General features: G+C 40.6%; 1 protein-coding gene across 1 annotated transcript in view; it reads right to left on the reverse strand.

The window, feature by feature from the left end:
• The window catches only part of ADGB (androglobin), a 4,124,629-nt gene that overhangs the window by 3,133,398 nt on the left and 972,927 nt on the right, over positions 1-18,304 (reverse strand). The window contains exon 8 of the mRNA XM_044074542.1: positions 6,863-7,068. Within this exon, the coding sequence (XP_043930477.1) occupies positions 6,863-7,068 (206 nt within the window). The remainder of the gene's footprint in view (positions 1-6,862; positions 7,069-18,304) is intronic.

An 18,304-nucleotide genomic window follows, 5' to 3' on the forward strand; every position in this document is an offset into this window, starting at 1 on the left:
AAGAGGGAGGAGAGAAAAGAAACTGTCGCACTTGCTGTTGAAGGGAGTGGCGAAAAGGTCGCAGCAAGGCTGACCCCATTTGCGGAAGATTTGGTCCACCACTGTCTGATTGAGAGACCACTCGTGAGGCATGAGAATTGCTCTGCTCAGCCTGTCCGCTATAACGTTAGACTTCCCAGGGATGTGCGTTGCTATCAGAAACCGCTGGGAAGAGATCGCCCATTGCCAGAGTCTGAGTGCTTCTCGACTTAGGGGGGTAGGACTTGGTTCTGCCCTGCTTGTTGATGTACCACACTACCGACATATTGTCTATCTGAATTGCAATGATCCCGGTGGGAAGAGAGTTCTGAAGAGTTTGCAATGCTAAAAGCACAGCTCTCATCTCCAAGACATTGATATGCAGATGGTACTCGTGGGGTTGCCATGTGCCTTGGACTGTTCAGCCCTGAAAGTGCCCCCCCCCCACCCAATCAGGGAGGCATCCGTGGTCACCATGGCTACTGGAGGAGGAAGAACAAATGGTCTGCCCTGGGGTACTGACGGGGAAACCATCCACCAAGCAAGCTGGCCTTTGCATGTCTGTGTAATTATAATCGTGTGAGACATTGGAAGTTGTAGAAATGACCATTGGGTGAACAGCAACCACTGAAGAATCCTCATATGAAAACGAGTCAGGGGGACTAGTATGATCGCTGCTGCCATGAGGCCCAATGTCTTTAGGACGAATCTGGCCTGAATTTTCTAGCATCCTAATAACACCTGTACATGTCGGCGAATATCTAGTACTCTGTGTAACGGAAGTCTCACTGACATGTCTTTTGTACTTAAACTTGCGCCTATAAAGGTTATAGACTGACAAGGCGACAATGCAGACTTTTCGAAATTTATTGTGATACCTGGCTTGGAGCAGGTTTGGATGGTGTAGTTCCTGGCTCGTAACAGCTGATGTCTGGTGGTAGCAGTAAGGAGCCAGTCGTCTAGATAGGGAAACACCTGGAATCCTTGCCGTCTCAGGTGAGAGGTAACTACTGCCATACATTTAGTGAACACCCTGGGGGCTGTGGTGAGACCAAAGGGCAGAGCTTGGAACTGATAATGACTGGCTCCCAGCCGGAAGTGAAGGAATCTTCTGGAGCGCCTGCCCATTTTGATATGGTAGTACGCATCTTGAAGATCTATGGAGCACATCCAATTGTCCTGACCCAAAAAGGGTAGAATGGACTGAAGTGTGACCATCCGGAACTTCGTTCTTTGTACAGACCTGTTTAGTCTGCTGAGATCCAAAATGGGTCTCCAGTCCCCTGTCTTTTTTGGTACCAAAAACAACCTTGAGTAAATTCCGGATCCTTGCTGGTCTGCTGGGACTCATTGGATGGCTCTTTTTTGTAGCAGTTTTGAGATCTCTTAGACTGCTTGTTCCCTTAGACTGGGTGGAACATCTGGAAGGGATTTGTTTGACCTTAAGGGGGCATGAACGAAGGGAATTCTGTAACCTCCGGATATGATAGACTGCACCTATCTGTTTTGAGTTATGTCTTGCCAGGCTTTTGGGTACAGCGATAATCTTCCCCCGACTGCCTCTGAAGGTGGACAGCCAGGCAGCCCCTCAAGGATGCTGGAAGGGCTTGTCAGAGAAGGAATCTCTGCTGCCCTGATTTTGCGGGCCCCCTCTGCCTCGAGGGCGGCATCTATTGTTGTTTCCTCCTCTGCCCCTGGAGGGAAACTCACCACATGTGTCAGGCACGGCTCCCTGGGGTTTCTGGAACCACATTTTACCACTTTTCTGACCTTTGGGGTATGGTCTAGAAGGAGTGGAAAAACGGACTCCCACAGCAGAGAGAGTATTGCCTTCCTGCTCACCCCTGGTAAGGGTATCCTTCAGCTGTGGTCCAAAATGAGCAGAACTATCAAAAGGGGTATTGGTGAAAGACACCTTAAAGGGGTCTGCAAAGTTACATAACCGCATCCAAGTGTGCCTTCTGAAGGCCACACCTGTGCCTGCGGCTCTACTCGCCCCATCGGCCGCATAAGAAATGAGCCACATGGAGGAGTTCACTATCGAATTAAGAGTCGCCAGCTGGGAGGTAATCTTATATTGGGCCCCCGCAGCTGATGGATCTTGAAGGGTATCTCCTAGCTCCTTAAGGAGATCCCTTTGAAGGCGTGTAAAATGGCACAAATAGTTCAGTGACTGCATGGAAAAGGTCACTGAGGAAAACATCCGTTTCCCGTATCTGTCCCATTGTCCTAGACTCCTTATTAGGGGGATGGACAGACGAAGAAGTCTCAGCCAACTCCTTTTTCATGGCCGCTGCCACCATAGCATCAACAGGGACACCCTTTGTCAAAAATTGTTTGTCTTGTGGTGCTGTGATGAATTTCATGGGCCTTCGGGGAGTTGGTTCCACTGTGTCTGGGGCTGACCATGCCTTTTGAGCCACCACTGTTATCAGTGGATCGAAAGGCGGAGACACCCAGGAGGTGGAGGGGCGAGAACCAAACGAGTCCAGATATACCGACTCATCCTCAAAAGGGTTAAGGGTAGTCCAGTTCCTCCTCTGTCTAAGCATCTCAAGGATGTCTGAGAAGGAGACATCTTCCGAGGGGGACCTCAGGGACCCTTCCGAATCCTCTAAGTCAGTATCTGAAGTGACAGACTCAGGGGAGTCAACATGCTTCCTCTTACATTTCCTTTTTCGAGGGGGCTCCTCTGAATGATCAGGGAAGGCCTCGGAAGGGGAGGACGTGCCCACTGGGGCGACCTGGAGTGCTTGTTCTCCTTGCTTGGGGTCTGGAGGAGGGGCAGAGGCAGACGCAGGCACCATGGGGGGAGGAGCCGATGAGGCTGATCGTGGGGCTGACTGAGGGGCCAGCACACTCCTCATGACCTCAAAGGCACCCCTTCCCGGCAGAGAAGAAGGCTCCGGCTCCGAAGAGACCGGAATCCTCCCCGGCACCGAGAGGGATGGCTCCGAGGCCGATGTAGGAGCCGAGCTCACCTGCACCGAAGCTTCGAGAGGGAGAACGGGGTCAGACAAGGGTCCAATGCCACTCGCCCCCGGAACCGACAAGGGAGTCTCGGCGCTCAGATCCCTCCAAGGACAGTGCCATGGAAGTGATCGGAGCTGAAGAAACCGAAAGGGTAGGTATCGGCGCTGACGGTTCCACAATCCGAACCCCAACCAGCTCTGGCTCCGAACTCAAGGGGTGAGTCGAAGGAGGAACTAATGTAGAGATGGGCAGAGCTGAACCCTGATGAGGGGGGCTGGATAGCATTTTAGCCAGGGCCTGCGATTTCAGAAGTCTGCTCACCACTCTCTCCAAGTCATGGTCAGACAGTCTTGAAGACCGAGAAGAGTGAGATCGGTGACTTCACTCCGACTGTAACAGCGGCGACCCCGGAGCCGAGCAAATCGACACTAGGGATGGGGATCTAGAACGCTTTCGGCTCCCTGAAGGTTCCGACACCAGGGTCAGAGCCGACTGAGAGGTAGGTACTGAAGTCGAAGCAGACGCCACACCCGACGATGGCTCTGAGCTGGGAGCCGACGGCTTCGATGGCTTGGAGGGTTTCCCTGGCTAAGTCTTAGCAGGTGACCCTTCAGGTTTTAGTAATCCTCTAAGGATTAACTTATTCCTACGCTCCTGCAGGACTCTTGGACTAAAGGCATGACACACCGAACAAGAGTCCTGCAGGTGTAGGGCACCCAAGCAGTAGACACAAGAAGTGTGACCATCTGTCAGAGACATTTACTGACAGCATGAGTCACACTTCTTGAATCCCGATACCTTAGTATCTTTGGACATCCTGTAACAAGAAAAATCACAGGAAAAAAAGGCCAACAATACAACGGTAGGTAACAAGTATAAAGAACCATACACACCAAATAAACCAGTTACCATGCCTTAACAACACACACACACACACACTATAACTATAATATAATATATATATATATATATATATATATATATATATATATATATATATATATATATATACTAGAAAAAGTAAAGTACTATAACTATTTGTACCTGAAAACACTACAAAGGTATTTTAGAGAACAAGGGTTAGCCTCTAACTAAAACGGCTACCTTGAAGAGAGAAAAGAGAGGGGGGGAGGGGGAAACTCTCTAACAGTAAAAACGAGTTTTCTAAGGGGATGGGATAGATCTAAAACTACACAGGGACAGAAAGTACTAAACTGCTATAATAAGAACTAAACGCTAACTATTTATATAAAACCTATCAAAAGACAAAAATATGACCTGAGCCAGCAAAAGCAACCTCGTAGCAGAAGCAGCAAACGAGATCTGGGGATCTAGCACCAGGCATTGTGGGATATGGGGAGGCCTCGAGCCAGTAAATAGCTCTCGAGCTTTAGAAGATGGCCGAGTTGGAGCCGAGGATCGGCTCCGAACCCAACCAGCAAGAATGAAGGCGAGATAGACAGCTTAACATTAATCAGGTATCCCAGTCTACATCACAAAAGAAATCTAAAACATAAATGAAAGCAAATGGCTAACACTGATAATTGGGGAACTCAAACAAATTATCTGCAAAGAAACACAGAACAGTAATACCAGTGACTTAAGTACACTTAATGAACACATCCCAGTACTGGAACAAACATGTAAAGAAATAAAAATCTAGTAAATGTGCTAGAGAAAGAAGAGAGAACATTACATGACAAAATGTATAACTAGTACTTTGTTTAGCTGAGAAAATAAAAAATTCTTTCTCTCTCTGTAGAAGAAAGTTGATCTCAGCCAGTGACTGAGGCACAGCTCTTGGAACAAGGTAAGTATTTTAAGCAGCGTCATGGAAGACATGCCAAACATACAACCACTAACTGAAAAAATGTGAAACTAGGATGATAGTCCTTAAGCCGAGCATAACAAAACTGAAAAGGCCGACTGATATGATTAATCAAAAAATCCAGTGAACTGCTGAGATGAAAATCAAAACAGCTGTCAGACTCGAACATTCATGCATCTTAAAATCATTATAAAACCCATGATATAAAATGTACATGATGACCATCTACCTTTAGCCACACATAATGAGATCAAGGCTACCCTGAGCATACTCTGGGTACAACCTCTAAGAAACTAACAGCAGCACAACTGGTTTACTGAGACACAAGAAGAAATACAAAATGCATTAAACAAAGTGGATCATCTTGAACTGGCATTTGTAGAAAATGAGCCCAAACATGTTATATCATAAGCTAAAACTGTAAACTACCACAGAGGAAATAAAACCCAGAAAAAAGGAATTGACTAGACCAATGCTGATCCAAGTACCGGATGGAAATTGTAGTGCATCAGAATTAACACAAGCCAATGAACCCAGCGGAGGGGAGTACTGCCAATGAGAACTGTGTAAGCTGTGTATAGTATTACACATTCACTATGCTATGTCTGTTATTTCCAAGTTGAGTGTACCTCTAGATGCTGCTAAATCTGGAGTGCTAATACTGCATACCAAGGAATTTGTGGGCAGCCATAGGGGATCTTGCTGATCAATGATGCTCATCCTTTAGGGTCTGATTAGAGTGGGGGCATGTGGATCCCCATTTGAATTTGCATCAAGAGGAATCTCCTCATCTTCCTGTCCACCATCAGCTTAGGTCAATCTTCTGGAGGAACGCACAGAAGATGCTGTTGATGGTGCTCTAGAATGATGGTGTCTAGGAGACCTATCCTAAAAAGGAGAAGGTAGTCGAGAGGAAACCAGAACCAGTACCAGTGGTAGAGACTGGATCCAAGGAGACTTATCAGATTTTGCCATCAGATCTGAAGGTGTTGGATCCTAAGGTTTCAGAACTTTGGGTGGAGGTTCTCAGCCCAGGGTCACAGGAGAGGTCGGATCAGGGAATGCATTTTTGCATCCTTTTTATCAGATTTCATGGGGGTTTGAGACCCAGATGATGCTGATGACTTGGAAGGAAGCAAACCTCTTAAGATCAGTTTATTTTTTGGTCTATCAAATCCTTAGGATTTAAGGCTTTGCACATGTCACAATTTGAGTCTAAATGTGCAGGGCCCAGACAATAGATGCATTTGGAGTGCACATCAGACGGGAGCTGCAGGCCTTACATTTTTTGAAACCCAAAACATTTCTGTTCAGACATTGCAAAGTACAAAATCCAAAAAGTATCAAAAATACAAATAGAAAAAGGAGAGTTTTTTTTTTTGTTTTTGAAAACAGGGAGAAAAGAGAATGATTACCAATGAGGATAAGCACAGAAGTACTAAATTAGTACAAAGAAAGGGATACCAGCAATGGTAACAAGATTTACACACAAAAGTGTAATAAGAAAAAAGGGAGAACAGTGGTATAAGAGGAGGATTAACATAAGACAGAAATAAATCTAAGAGAAACATTTGAAGAAAAGTTTTCACTCACAAAAAAAATAACTAGGTAACCTGAGAGTTTGCAGTGACCACATCCGTACACTAAGTCTGCAAAAGAGATTTGGGGAATGTTAGGAGACTGGGGCATTATGAGTAAGGGAGGAGCTTGAGAGTTTCAGTGTTCCACAAGCTGGTAAAAGTGGCTGAGTTGGATCTGAGGGTCGGATGCGAACCATACAACTGAGGAATGAATGAAAATGACAACATCAGATCTATTATCTACAGGCTGGTTTCTACTTCAGAAAGCTTAAATTCTTCAAATGACAAGTTATGAATGGCAACTGAAGCAACATATATATTTTAGCCAGAAGGCTTTAAACTGTTGTTGACATATGTATATGGCCCTCTTCTTCAGTGACAACTTTAAAAACAGAAAATTAGCTTCAAATGCAACAAAATGGCAAAATCATGTTTTCTGACTTAAAAAAGAACAGTAAATTACCTTTGCCACTTTTATCAGTTGTCTTGTAGACAGGAGGACTTTCAGGCTTCACATCATTAACCTTGCCTTCCTTGCTTTCTTTCATACATTCTTTCACCTTTGACTCAGTTAGTGGATTTTTATCTTCAACATTCTCATCATCTGGCAGCTTAAATTCTAATACTGTCTCTTTCAGTAGGTTCCACACTTGATCAGCATATTCTTGCCTGTAACAAAATTATATCCACTGCTTGTAAATATAACTAAACTTGACAATGCAACTACATTGTCTGCAAAACACAGAATTTAGATACACTCCCAAAGTATTAGTATACAGAGGCAAGTCAGTGCACAGATCTAGAGGCTGCATTCAGTAAACATACAGCATTTCCATCAGCATACACAAAGTAAAAGAATGCTTAAACATTTGTAATTCTTTGTGCAGGAATGTTTCAGTTTGTAACTTCTGAACTAATAATTTAGTTTCTTTTCATAAGTCACTAAAAACTAGGCAATAAACAGTGCAACATACAATAAAAATAACTCTATAAAAGAAGCTGCAGGCCAGGCAGTATTTACACTCATTCATATAAAACACATCATCAAAACACAGTCACAGTGACATATTAAAAATGCCCTGATAACTTCCCATGTCACCCAAGTATGATCAGTGGCTTAGGTGCTTGATGCTACAGCCTGGTAGGATGGTGTTCCTCAGCTGGTTCTATCCACTGTTCTTTATATAAATCATTCTTGTCCAGTGGGCATAGGTGACATGTGTGGGGACAGACCATAGGGGTTGTTGGAATGACTGGTGAACCTAGCCCTTTTCAGTGCATAGAGGATAGCATGCACATGCTCGAAATATAAGTATAGGTGGCCTGTGCAGTGACTCAAGGGTCCATATCAGCACCATGGGGTGGGGTAAGATATATAAACATATGGGCTAATGGCTAGGATACCAGTGAGAATGAAAAATACCCAATGACTGCCTGTACAATGGGCTACTCCAGACAGGTTCTCGCCCTCATTGCTGACACACGGTATGAAGGGATGAATGACCTCATGTCTTATGGTAGGAAGGACTTGATAGACAGCCAGCAGGAAGAAAAACTATAAAAAAATCCAGTGATACTCTTTTTGTGAAGTATATTCACCATAATTCATAAATGTGATAATCCCCTCCTGACTGTTAGACTAGACTAAAAATGATTAAACAAAGAAAACTGAAGAGATTTCACATATTCATTGAATAATTTTAAATATTTTAACTCTCTTAAGGTTAGAAATTTATGACTACATTTAAATCTGACATATACTTTCAATTTGCAAAGTGTAAAAGTATTTTAACAGAGCCCTGGCATCAGGTTTGTTCCTGAAGTTCTTGGCTGGGGTGGTAGGAAGGCAGGAATGTAACAAAATGATAAATATACACCACAACATATTATTAATAAGTTATGTTTCTGTTTTACATTTGTGGATATATGTCTGCCATATTCTCAGAGATGTGCACTGTAAGCATGCACTAAGAAAAAAAAGGTAAGAGAAACAGAGTTTTGTGAGTCTATGCAGCATTACAGACTACATGAACAACTGTACACAACCTAAATTTATTTTACTAAAAATACAATTATGTGAGATGCGAAAAGATGTATGAAAAACTTGCAACTACTTTTTTACTACAAAAATGCAGTAAAATATATAATGTAAATCCTGTGGAAATTTATGTGAAAAAAGACTGTGCAGGAGACACTCACACATAAACATTTAGCCAGACTGAGTCAGCATTACATGTAACTGTTTTAAAATATATCAGCAGTTTAAATTTTGAATAACAGTAAAAGTAACATAGAATCTGACTCTTTGGTTCGAAAGATTTATGCTTATTGTGCATCTCACAGAGGTAACTCATCCTGAGACATGCTTCAGAGGTCAGGTGGTGTGATCATCTTCCTATGAAAGTAGCTCACAGTAGTTATCATCTGTTAGTATTTTGTTTTACTGAGCACTACTACTTAGGGTCTCTTTTTCACTCTGCACCAAAGAGGTAATTTTTGATTACTTGTTTTATCAGTTTTACTCTACATATTTAAATAGCGTTAGATAGATTACAGTATCTCTTTAGCCAGAAATTAATTACAGAATAGCTCACTGGATAGTTAGTGTTCTATATGTCACCTCTCTGCTGAAAAAATATTTTATATTCCTCTCTGCAAAACTGTACCTTGTTCACATGTTTAATTTACCAAACTGTGTTACATCATTTCTTTTACTGGGTCATTTTTACTTAATTTCAAAAGCCTGCAGCTGGTTATTTATGCATTTAACAAATGACTGGCTAATAAGGATACTTGCTCTTTGGATACTGACTGTTGGCATTTGCCTCTGAGAAAGCGAAAACTATCATGAGTTTTTATATTTCAGTTGGCTCACATTTAAGACTGCTACAGTAACTGGCAATTTTTGTGTGCCAGACTGATCTAGCTGGTGGAAGCATCTACTGCAGAAATAGAAATGGGCTGTAGTCATAAAATGTGTGTGTGTGTGTGTGTGTGTGTGTGTGTGTGTGTGTGTGTGTGTGTGTGTGTGTGTGTGTGTGGGTTTAAGTATGTGTGTAATTATAGTTACTGTGGATAATGCAGCATGGAAAGGCACAAATCTCCTCAGGGTAAGATGAGGGACTCTTTCAAAAGCTATAAACTATAATTCTGTTATGTTGAGGTTTAGTGTGGAGCCTGATTTGGTTGTGGATGGTAAAAGTCATAGCGTAAGGCAGCACTGCACATCATTTGTAGGAGAACACACACACACACACACACACACACACACACACACACACACACACACACACACACACACACACACACTTAGCCAGACAGAAGCAGCATTTCCTGTAACCTAGGCTTTTAAAAAATGTTTTTTTTTTTTGCAGTTTAGTATGTGCTATATGCCCCTGAGGTGTAACTCCTCTTAACTTTTTATATTTAAATAAATAAATAAATGTATATTTTGTTTCTGTTTGTTTCACATAATTATGGGTGGCAATGGTGTTGGTCATGAGCCTATACTCCTGCTCTTCTACACTTACTGGTGGCAGTACTGCAGACTGTGAGACCATACCTCTGGCCATCATACTCATCATGACAATAGGTGTTTGACTATTAACAACACCTATTCAAAACTTACTAACATGACTGTAAATTAGCTAAAGTTAGACGTTGGTCCCCAGTCTAATTTTCAGCAGCTACTGTCCCTAATGGCATTTGGCTGCAATCCTAAGCTGTAACCCAAAATAAAGCCTGTCTATAAAAGAAAGGTAATTGTACACCCTACTCTTTTTTTTGTCCCAGAACGGAGACAAAATGAGATTGTACTTTTATTTTTATTTAACATTTGTTTAACAAGAAAGTCTGACTGGGATAGTATCCCATTTTCAGCAGAGGCCCAGGGAGAAAAGCTCCACATTGACATAATATGGCTACAGTTAAGTTATTACAAAATGTAATATAGCACAACAACATATTGACTAAGTAAAAAATTCACAGCCTCAGTCCATATAGTGTGAACTAATACATGGATAATGCAAATATATGGACAGATATAACAAGTTGAAGAAATAACATTATCAGGAGTTAAAGAATTCAGAAGTTGCAGTTCATATAAATACATCAAACACACAGACTGCTCATACTGGAATGTAGATGACTAGATAACAATCTAGGCAAAATTATATTTGTCTTTCATCTAAAAATCTGATTAACTATGTTCAGAGAGAAGAAATTAGTAAAAAGTATTCTGGGGAAGAAGGCAGGAGGGACTATTCCACTCTGGGGTAGTGCAGGACCAAAGCCATGTCTTATTTAGGTAGCCTTTTAAAAGATGTTTGAAGTTGGATAGGTTAGAGGTAGACTTAATTGGCAAAGGGATACAATTCCATTTCTTACTAACAGAGTATCAGTAGAGACTTTGGCTAACGGATTTATGGGCTTTATGTATGCTGTGAAGAAGTTGTTCATTAAATCACAATATCTATTGGGGGGTAGGACTGGAGTATAGGAGTAAAAGCAGGGCAGTCATCGGTTGTAGAGGTGAGCTGTATGTAATCAAAGAGGTGGGTCTGTTCCAGTCAATTTCAATGCCTTATGAGCAACACAGTGGCGATGTGGTATTATTTATTGGTGGTAAATTTTGCAACATTATTATAACATGCTTCCATCTTATTTTTTTACTGTAGACTGAAGATTAGATAGAATGGCTGCACAGAATTACAGAAAAGGGAGAAAGTCGGTAGTGGCAAGAGTGATTTTGCTGGTGTTGGAAGTTTTCATGACTGTAGAACATTCCTAATTTTTTGTGACACTTTTTTTAAGTTATTTTGAACTTGCACATCCAATTTAAGGTAATCATCCATAGTCACTTCAATAGATTTTCTGTGGGAAACTACTTCAATTTCAGGTTTGTTTAATGAAAAGATTTTGAAATTTGATTTGTCAGGAATGTATGATTTGTGAAAATAGCAGTAACTCTGTTTTTTAGGGTTGAGTAATAGCTGGGTATTACTCCTAGACAAAGCTAAAGGAGGCCTGAACACATAAATCAACCTATGGGAAATTGCATAAAAACTGAAAGTAAAAAGGGCAATTATAACCAAACAACACACTACAGCTTCAAGTACAAGGCCAAGAAGGGTACTGAAACACAACACCACACTGCACTATAATAAAACAGGTTTACTTCATAACATTGAAATTTCATAATGTTGAATTTCATAACATTGAGACCATAACGTTGTAAATTCAAAACACTGAAAACTCAGAACATTGAAAGTTTGCTTCATAACACTGAAAACTACATTGCACCAGTAAATAGTATCACCTTCACATATACCACCACCTAACTAACAAACACACTTTGTACTACGTTTCTGTAGGGGGGCTTGTGCACTCCCCATGTGGGGGCTCTGCCCCTCACACCCCCCCCCATAAATTAAATATGCCAACTCCAAGATCGCACTACAGTGGAAAAAAGTTAATTTCCTAATCTCAGTCTATGGTGATTGTGGTACAGTGAGGTTAAGAAATTAACTTTTTTTCACTGTGTTGCAATCTTGGAGTTGGTATATTTAATTTACGGGGGGGGGTGCAAGGGAGCTTGCCCCCCCCCCTACAGAAACATAGTAGAAAGTATTTTTGTTAGTTAGGTGCTGTTATAGGTGGAGAGGATGTTATTTATACATGCACTGTAGTTTTCAATGCTATGAAGTACACGTTCAGTGTTCTGAGTTTTCAATGTTTTGGTCTCAGTGTTATGAAATTCAACATTATGAAATTTCAATGCTATGAAGTAGAGCCAATAAAACACACTACTAGCCCTTAAAGTCAGCAAATTCCATACAGATAATGTATAAATAACTCCAGGCTCATAATATATCAATGATCATGGGGATAGGATCAGGAAGCTTATCTTTATGCAAAGATCATATTGTTTTCATAGTTAACATCATGGTGAGTATAATCAAATAATCGTGCTACAGTCTTTATAAGGACTGTTGCTGCAGGAGTTCATAATACATCTGTGATAGTACCAAGCAGTTAACACTTAATTATCAAAAATGTTTGAACAGTCTACTATATACCTTGCAGGACAGCATAACAGTATCCTACCTTTAGAATGTATATTCTATTTAAAATTCTTAGAGAATGTGTGAACGGATGTCAATGTAATAGCCTCACAAATGCATTTGAGTAGATACATTTGTAAAGAAGGCTGCTGTAATATCTGCTAAAATGGTCGAGTAAGTCTTTACACAAGACAGTGTAGTCACTGGGTGCAGTGATTTCAATGATTAATGCTACTTTTGTGTTCTTTTCATGGACCACCATATCTGGTTTTCGAGTATCTATCTTTTGAACTGTTGGTAATGGGTGATTCCATGTGTCCTAGACTTTATCATTTTCTATGATGCTTTGTGGTTCATGTTTCCAGTGTTTTTCAGTCGCTTCAGTACCATAATGTTTGCACAATCACCTGTGCAACAGTCTCGCCACATTATTATGCCTTTCAGTATACAGTCCTTCTGACATTAGAATGTCACAACCAGTAGCGAGGTGTAAGACTGTTACCAATTGTTTTACAAAACCTACATTTGTCTGTTTCTCCCACATGTTCAATGTATTTTGTAAACCAATGTGTGTGCAGCCCACTATCTTGGGCCGCCAATATTAACTTTTCATCTTTTGATTTGAATTCGCCTCTCCTTAACCATTCCTGTATTCAGTCCTGATCAACTTGAGGTTCTTCCAGTAGTTTTCTATACTTCCAACTACATTTTTGCATTTTCCACATGTCTTGCCTTCTCATCTGATCCTTCACCTTATATTCTTTCTTTTGTTTTTTGGCATATTTATTTGCTGCCTGATTTTTATCTACTTCTGGCTTCCTGCAGTTAAAATTATGTGATGTCACTGTTACAGTTACAAAAGGATTTTTACAGAGCACCTTAATTATACAATTTTCTAGTGTTATCATACAATGAACAAGTTCTGAAACATTAAATTTTAAAATCTACAAGAAGATTCCTAATATATCAATGGAAGGGTGAAAAAGAGGAAAGGAAAAAATAACTGCAGGACATATATTTAATACTGGTCCCACAAACAAGAGTTCCCTGTTGATATGAGAGACATATAAATAGCTAAACGAACAACTGCCCCTCATGATCAAGATAGTGAAATACCCGAGATGTTCTTTACTTGATCTCATGTTTAGGAAAGAAAAAAAAGCAACTGGGTAGACCATATAGAAGAATTTCTGGAGACTACTTTAAGCAATACAGACAGATTTTTTTCAAATAGACACCCTATCTTCATGGAGATTTATCTCTTTTTCTATGTCTACTAGGGCCACAAGTTCAAAATGATTCTGGCTGTTACTATCAAAATACAACTGCATAAGTAAACTTAACTGCAACAGCAGATGTTTGAACAGATCATTGTTGCAGTGGCATATCTCTGTAGGGGACATATCCTAACAAGGATCAGATGTCTGGCCTGTATGCAAAAGCTTTTGGGCTCCTTCCAAATGTACTGTATGTCTGAGAAGAAATTAAGGCATGGTGATTTAAAGCAAATGGACAGGCATGAAAACTCAGACCTTTCTTACTTCAAAACCAGGGGATGCTAAAGTTGAGAGGTATATGTACATGCTGAGAGAAAAGAAGAAAAGGCAAGATAACCTCACCATGGCCAGAAAAGCAGATCTCCAGAGAGTTATACACACAACAAAGATATGATAAAAAAAAAAAAAAAAACAATCACAATGAAAATAAAGAATGGAGGGACTTGCAACCGTGATCTACTCAAATATTTAATTATGTTCATCATCAGATCAATGTTGCAGTAGCATATAACTATATGGGGTGACTGCCCAATCCTAGATAGCAAGGCAGAAGGATTGCTGGCCAGAGTCTAGGAACTCCCTGAAGAATGGATTTAGTAAACCCTGATCTGATCATAGAAAATAAGTCAATTTTGCAATGATTTGTAAAAGTATGTAATAATGACCAAGTAGCTATCTCCATAACAGAGCTAGACTCCATTATTTTTGAAAATGCACTAGAAGTAGTCATTGCTCTTCAGAATAATACTTATACTTCTGAGAAAGGGACTTACCATGGTACAAGTAACAAAAATGAATGGAAGTGGACAACCATTTGGAAACTGTCTAATTTGATACCAGATGTCTTTTTTTCTTTCTAGCAAAAGGAAAGTACAGAGCTATAACCCTTCCACATGTTTGACTACTGTGCAGGTGGAGGAAAAAAGGTAGAGGTGTCTCAATCTACATCCAGAAGAAACTCACATCAAGGCTGGTACTGCAGCATGATGCACTTCATGTCCAAATAACCATCAGAAAGGTTCCGTACCATATATTATCCAACTATAGAACTCCCTCTATAACAAAAGAAAGCCACAGCACCTGTCTACAGGAATTAGAATCACTCAGTATTAAACCCAATACCATTTTCCTAGGTGATCTAAATTATCCAGCTACAGACAGAGAAACCTACACTATCACTATCGTGCAAGTACACAGACTCCTGGACTTTGTCAACACAAGTGCACTAGAACAATTAGACACAGTATCCACTGGAGGAATAACATCTTGGATCTTGTCCTTACTAATATGGAAGAACCTTGCACCATCCCTTGTGTATCTTCAGCACATGTTATATCTGACCATAAAGCAGTCTCCTTCAAAATAAAACTGAAATCAGAGTGCGACAAAAGGAGATACTGCCAGTACAGCTAGCTGGAATGTTATAAATAATTATATGTCATTGGTTAATATCAAAATAATTTATACAAGATGTTAGTGTTACAAATGTATTAGAACTGTATGTCATGTCTATATCAAACTGCTTGCACAGACGTGTGTGTTGAAAAGCTATTTCTAGGTTGTTGTGTTTAAAATGTATCCACAGTGCACCCTACTGGAAGAGAACAGAAATGTGCATGCACTATTGTAACTGTTTAAATGTATATATTTTAACAGTGAAAACTGGAATACAGGAGGTTAACCTCAGTCCAGCAAACTTCAGAAAAATGTCTGAAATTAAGTTACTTTACATGCTAGACCATAAAGACAGGTTTTAATGCAGCCAGAGACACAGAGTTTGAACTAGGAAGCTTTCTGCATTGTCATTGTAGTGAACTAATTACCAGTATTGAAAACATGAAGGAATGCAATTGCGTTATGACTTCCAGCAGCTGCCAAAGATCTAAGCAAAGCCCTTGTCTACATATTTTTATAGGTAGATGCTAAATGCTACCAGTTGCAATCAGAGGTTGCTTTGAATGAAAACTAGAAGTCAGATGACAAGAAACAATGTCATTCTACAAGCTATCCCAGCAGTAATATTTTAGATATTATTTTGAGAAGTCTCTTAGTGAGACAGAGCATTCTGTATTCTGTCTTGGACCTGGCAATGAGAATCATTCACCACATCATCTGCCTTGTTCTAATAAAGTAAGTTTCTAGGGAATAGTATAATTCTGTTAGATTCAGTCCAGAATACAAAGACGCTTATTTAGATATTTGTCTATATTTGTGACTGTCCTGCAATGTTGTTTTAAATATTTCCTGTATTTTTTTTAACTCTGATGTCACTGTGAATACATATTTAATATTGTCTTGTTCTTTAATTATTTATTATTAAATATATTTAAACCTTTAATTGTGGCTGATCTGTGTAGAGATATTTAAGTTTTGAGAGTACTTGCGCATTTATTTGGTGACACTGTGTGGGCCACTCCTAATAGCCACAGTCTTGGTCAAATTACCATTTGTATTAGTATTAACATTATACAATAAGATTGGACACCCTTTGTTAAGGGCCCTAAAGTAGCTGATAAGGAGTGACTGGTGGCAGAAGGGGGCATAGCTAGTAGACCTGTGCCAGCCTCTCCCAGGTGTGTGTGTGTGTGTGTGTGTGTGTGTGTGTGTGTGTGTGTGTGTGTGTGTGTGTGTGTGTGTGTGTGTGTGTGTGTTTGTGTGTATAAATCAAACCTCAAACAGTGTGTGTATCAGATACTTGGGCAGGGACACAAAGCACTGGTTGGACAGAGAGTGCTGGAAGTCTTGCCTTGGTCACTCAGCTGAGATCTCAACTCTATAGCTGTGCCAATGGGAGTACTACTGGGGATCTGGAGAAAGAGGGAGAAACAGTCATTGTCTGACTGTGATCTCTGTGTGTTCTTCAGGGAATTTGCACTTGACGCAGAGAGTTGCATCTGGAAATACTGTGTGTACTTGCCATTTTCTCAATGAACGTCCCCCACTGTTGCCAGTGGTGAAGACTGAGGCTACTTGATTACTGATCCAGTGGAGGGTCATCACATTTGGTGGCAGTGGTGGGATATCCACATCGCATTTGGATGGCAGTGGTGGGATATCCACATCACATTTAGCAGGCAGTGGTGGGATCATTGCATCACATATTGGGATTGAATGGTGTGGATACTGAACTTCTGTAGCCTATAAATAACGGTCAGTAAAGAAGCTGTTTGTACTTTCAAGCAGTCACATGGTAGACATTCAGCATTTCATATCACAATAGTTTTATTTATTTTTGTTAGCTTCGTTAGTCAGGGAGAGCAGGCAAGGATGTCAGAAAAGGATTATGGCAAGCTGACAAGGAGCCAGATGTATGAGATGTGCCAAGCCAAAGGACTGGTGCATGCCAACCCTGACTAAAGCAGAAATGATTGCAGTCTTAGTCACAGCTACATCACAGACCAGCAACCAGGAAGACAACCAGACTGGCCTTGAGGATGTACAACTCTCAGAAAATGGACAGTTCAACTTTGCCTCAAAGGACTTAAAAATCCATCTGGAGTTAAAAAGACTTGAACTGGAGGCCAAACGGTTGGAACTATAATCAGCACAGAAACTGCAGCATTTGGAGGCTGAAGAAAAGGAAAAACAGATGGCATTAGAATTAACAGACAGACTGAGACATCTGGATGCTGAAGAAAATGAGAGACACAGGCAACATGAAAAGGAGATGACTCTTCACCAGGGTCATGGAGGTAATGGGGAAGTGAATAACTGTACCCCAGAAGCAATAAAGGTGAGTAAATTTCTTCCACAATTTACAGATGGTGGATAATTTTGACAGTTTTATTCATATATTTGAAAGGGTTTGTAAACAGTATAATGTTGACCAAGGGCTCTGGTTATGGTTCCTCACCCCATTACTCCATGGTAAAGCTATAACTGCTGTTTCTAAATTGTCTGATACTGATTGCTCAAATTATAATATAATACAGTTAAAAATAGTTTATTAGAGTGTTTTAAGTTAACACCTGAAGCTTGTAGAAAAAAAGTTTCATGAGCATAGATGCAAGGCAGATGAAAGTATGTGTGATTATGTTGCTGAGTTAAGCATTTATTTTCATAGGTGGGTGAGTGGGTGTCAGGTCACCACTTTTGAAGGGCTGGCAGACCTTTTGGTGAAGGAACAAGCCATTAGCACTTTTCCTGAGGACATAAGAATCTGGTTGACAGATAGGGAATGCAATACTGCAGATGAGTTGGGGAAAAAAGGAAACCTATAGCTAGCAAGCAGGGCATCACTGCACAAGAAAGGGATACTCAGTGCTGCACATGGGTATAAGGGAATCCATGGTGGGCAGCCTAAACCACCCCAACAGAGCTAATCAGTAACAGGGGAAGCCACTAGTTCAAGTACATGGTCAGGATCAAGAGTTAAATGTTTTAAATTTAACCAGTGGGACCATGTAGCATATAGATGTCCACAGAGGCAAGTTGGGAAACAAAAGGTTGGGAAGCCGGTAAGTGGGAATGACATAATACCTGCAGTAAGTTGTCTGGAGACAACAAGGGTACCAAACTACCACAAGAGGTTATATCCTATCTTAGTAGATGGGAAACAGGCCACTG

The sequence above is a fragment of the Protopterus annectens genome, chromosome 1.part0 (genome assembly GCF_019279795.1).
Source record: "Protopterus annectens isolate FY-2018-M chromosome 1.part0, PAN1.0, whole genome shotgun sequence".
NCBI classification, from domain to species: domain Eukaryota; kingdom Metazoa; phylum Chordata; order Ceratodontiformes; family Protopteridae; genus Protopterus; species Protopterus annectens.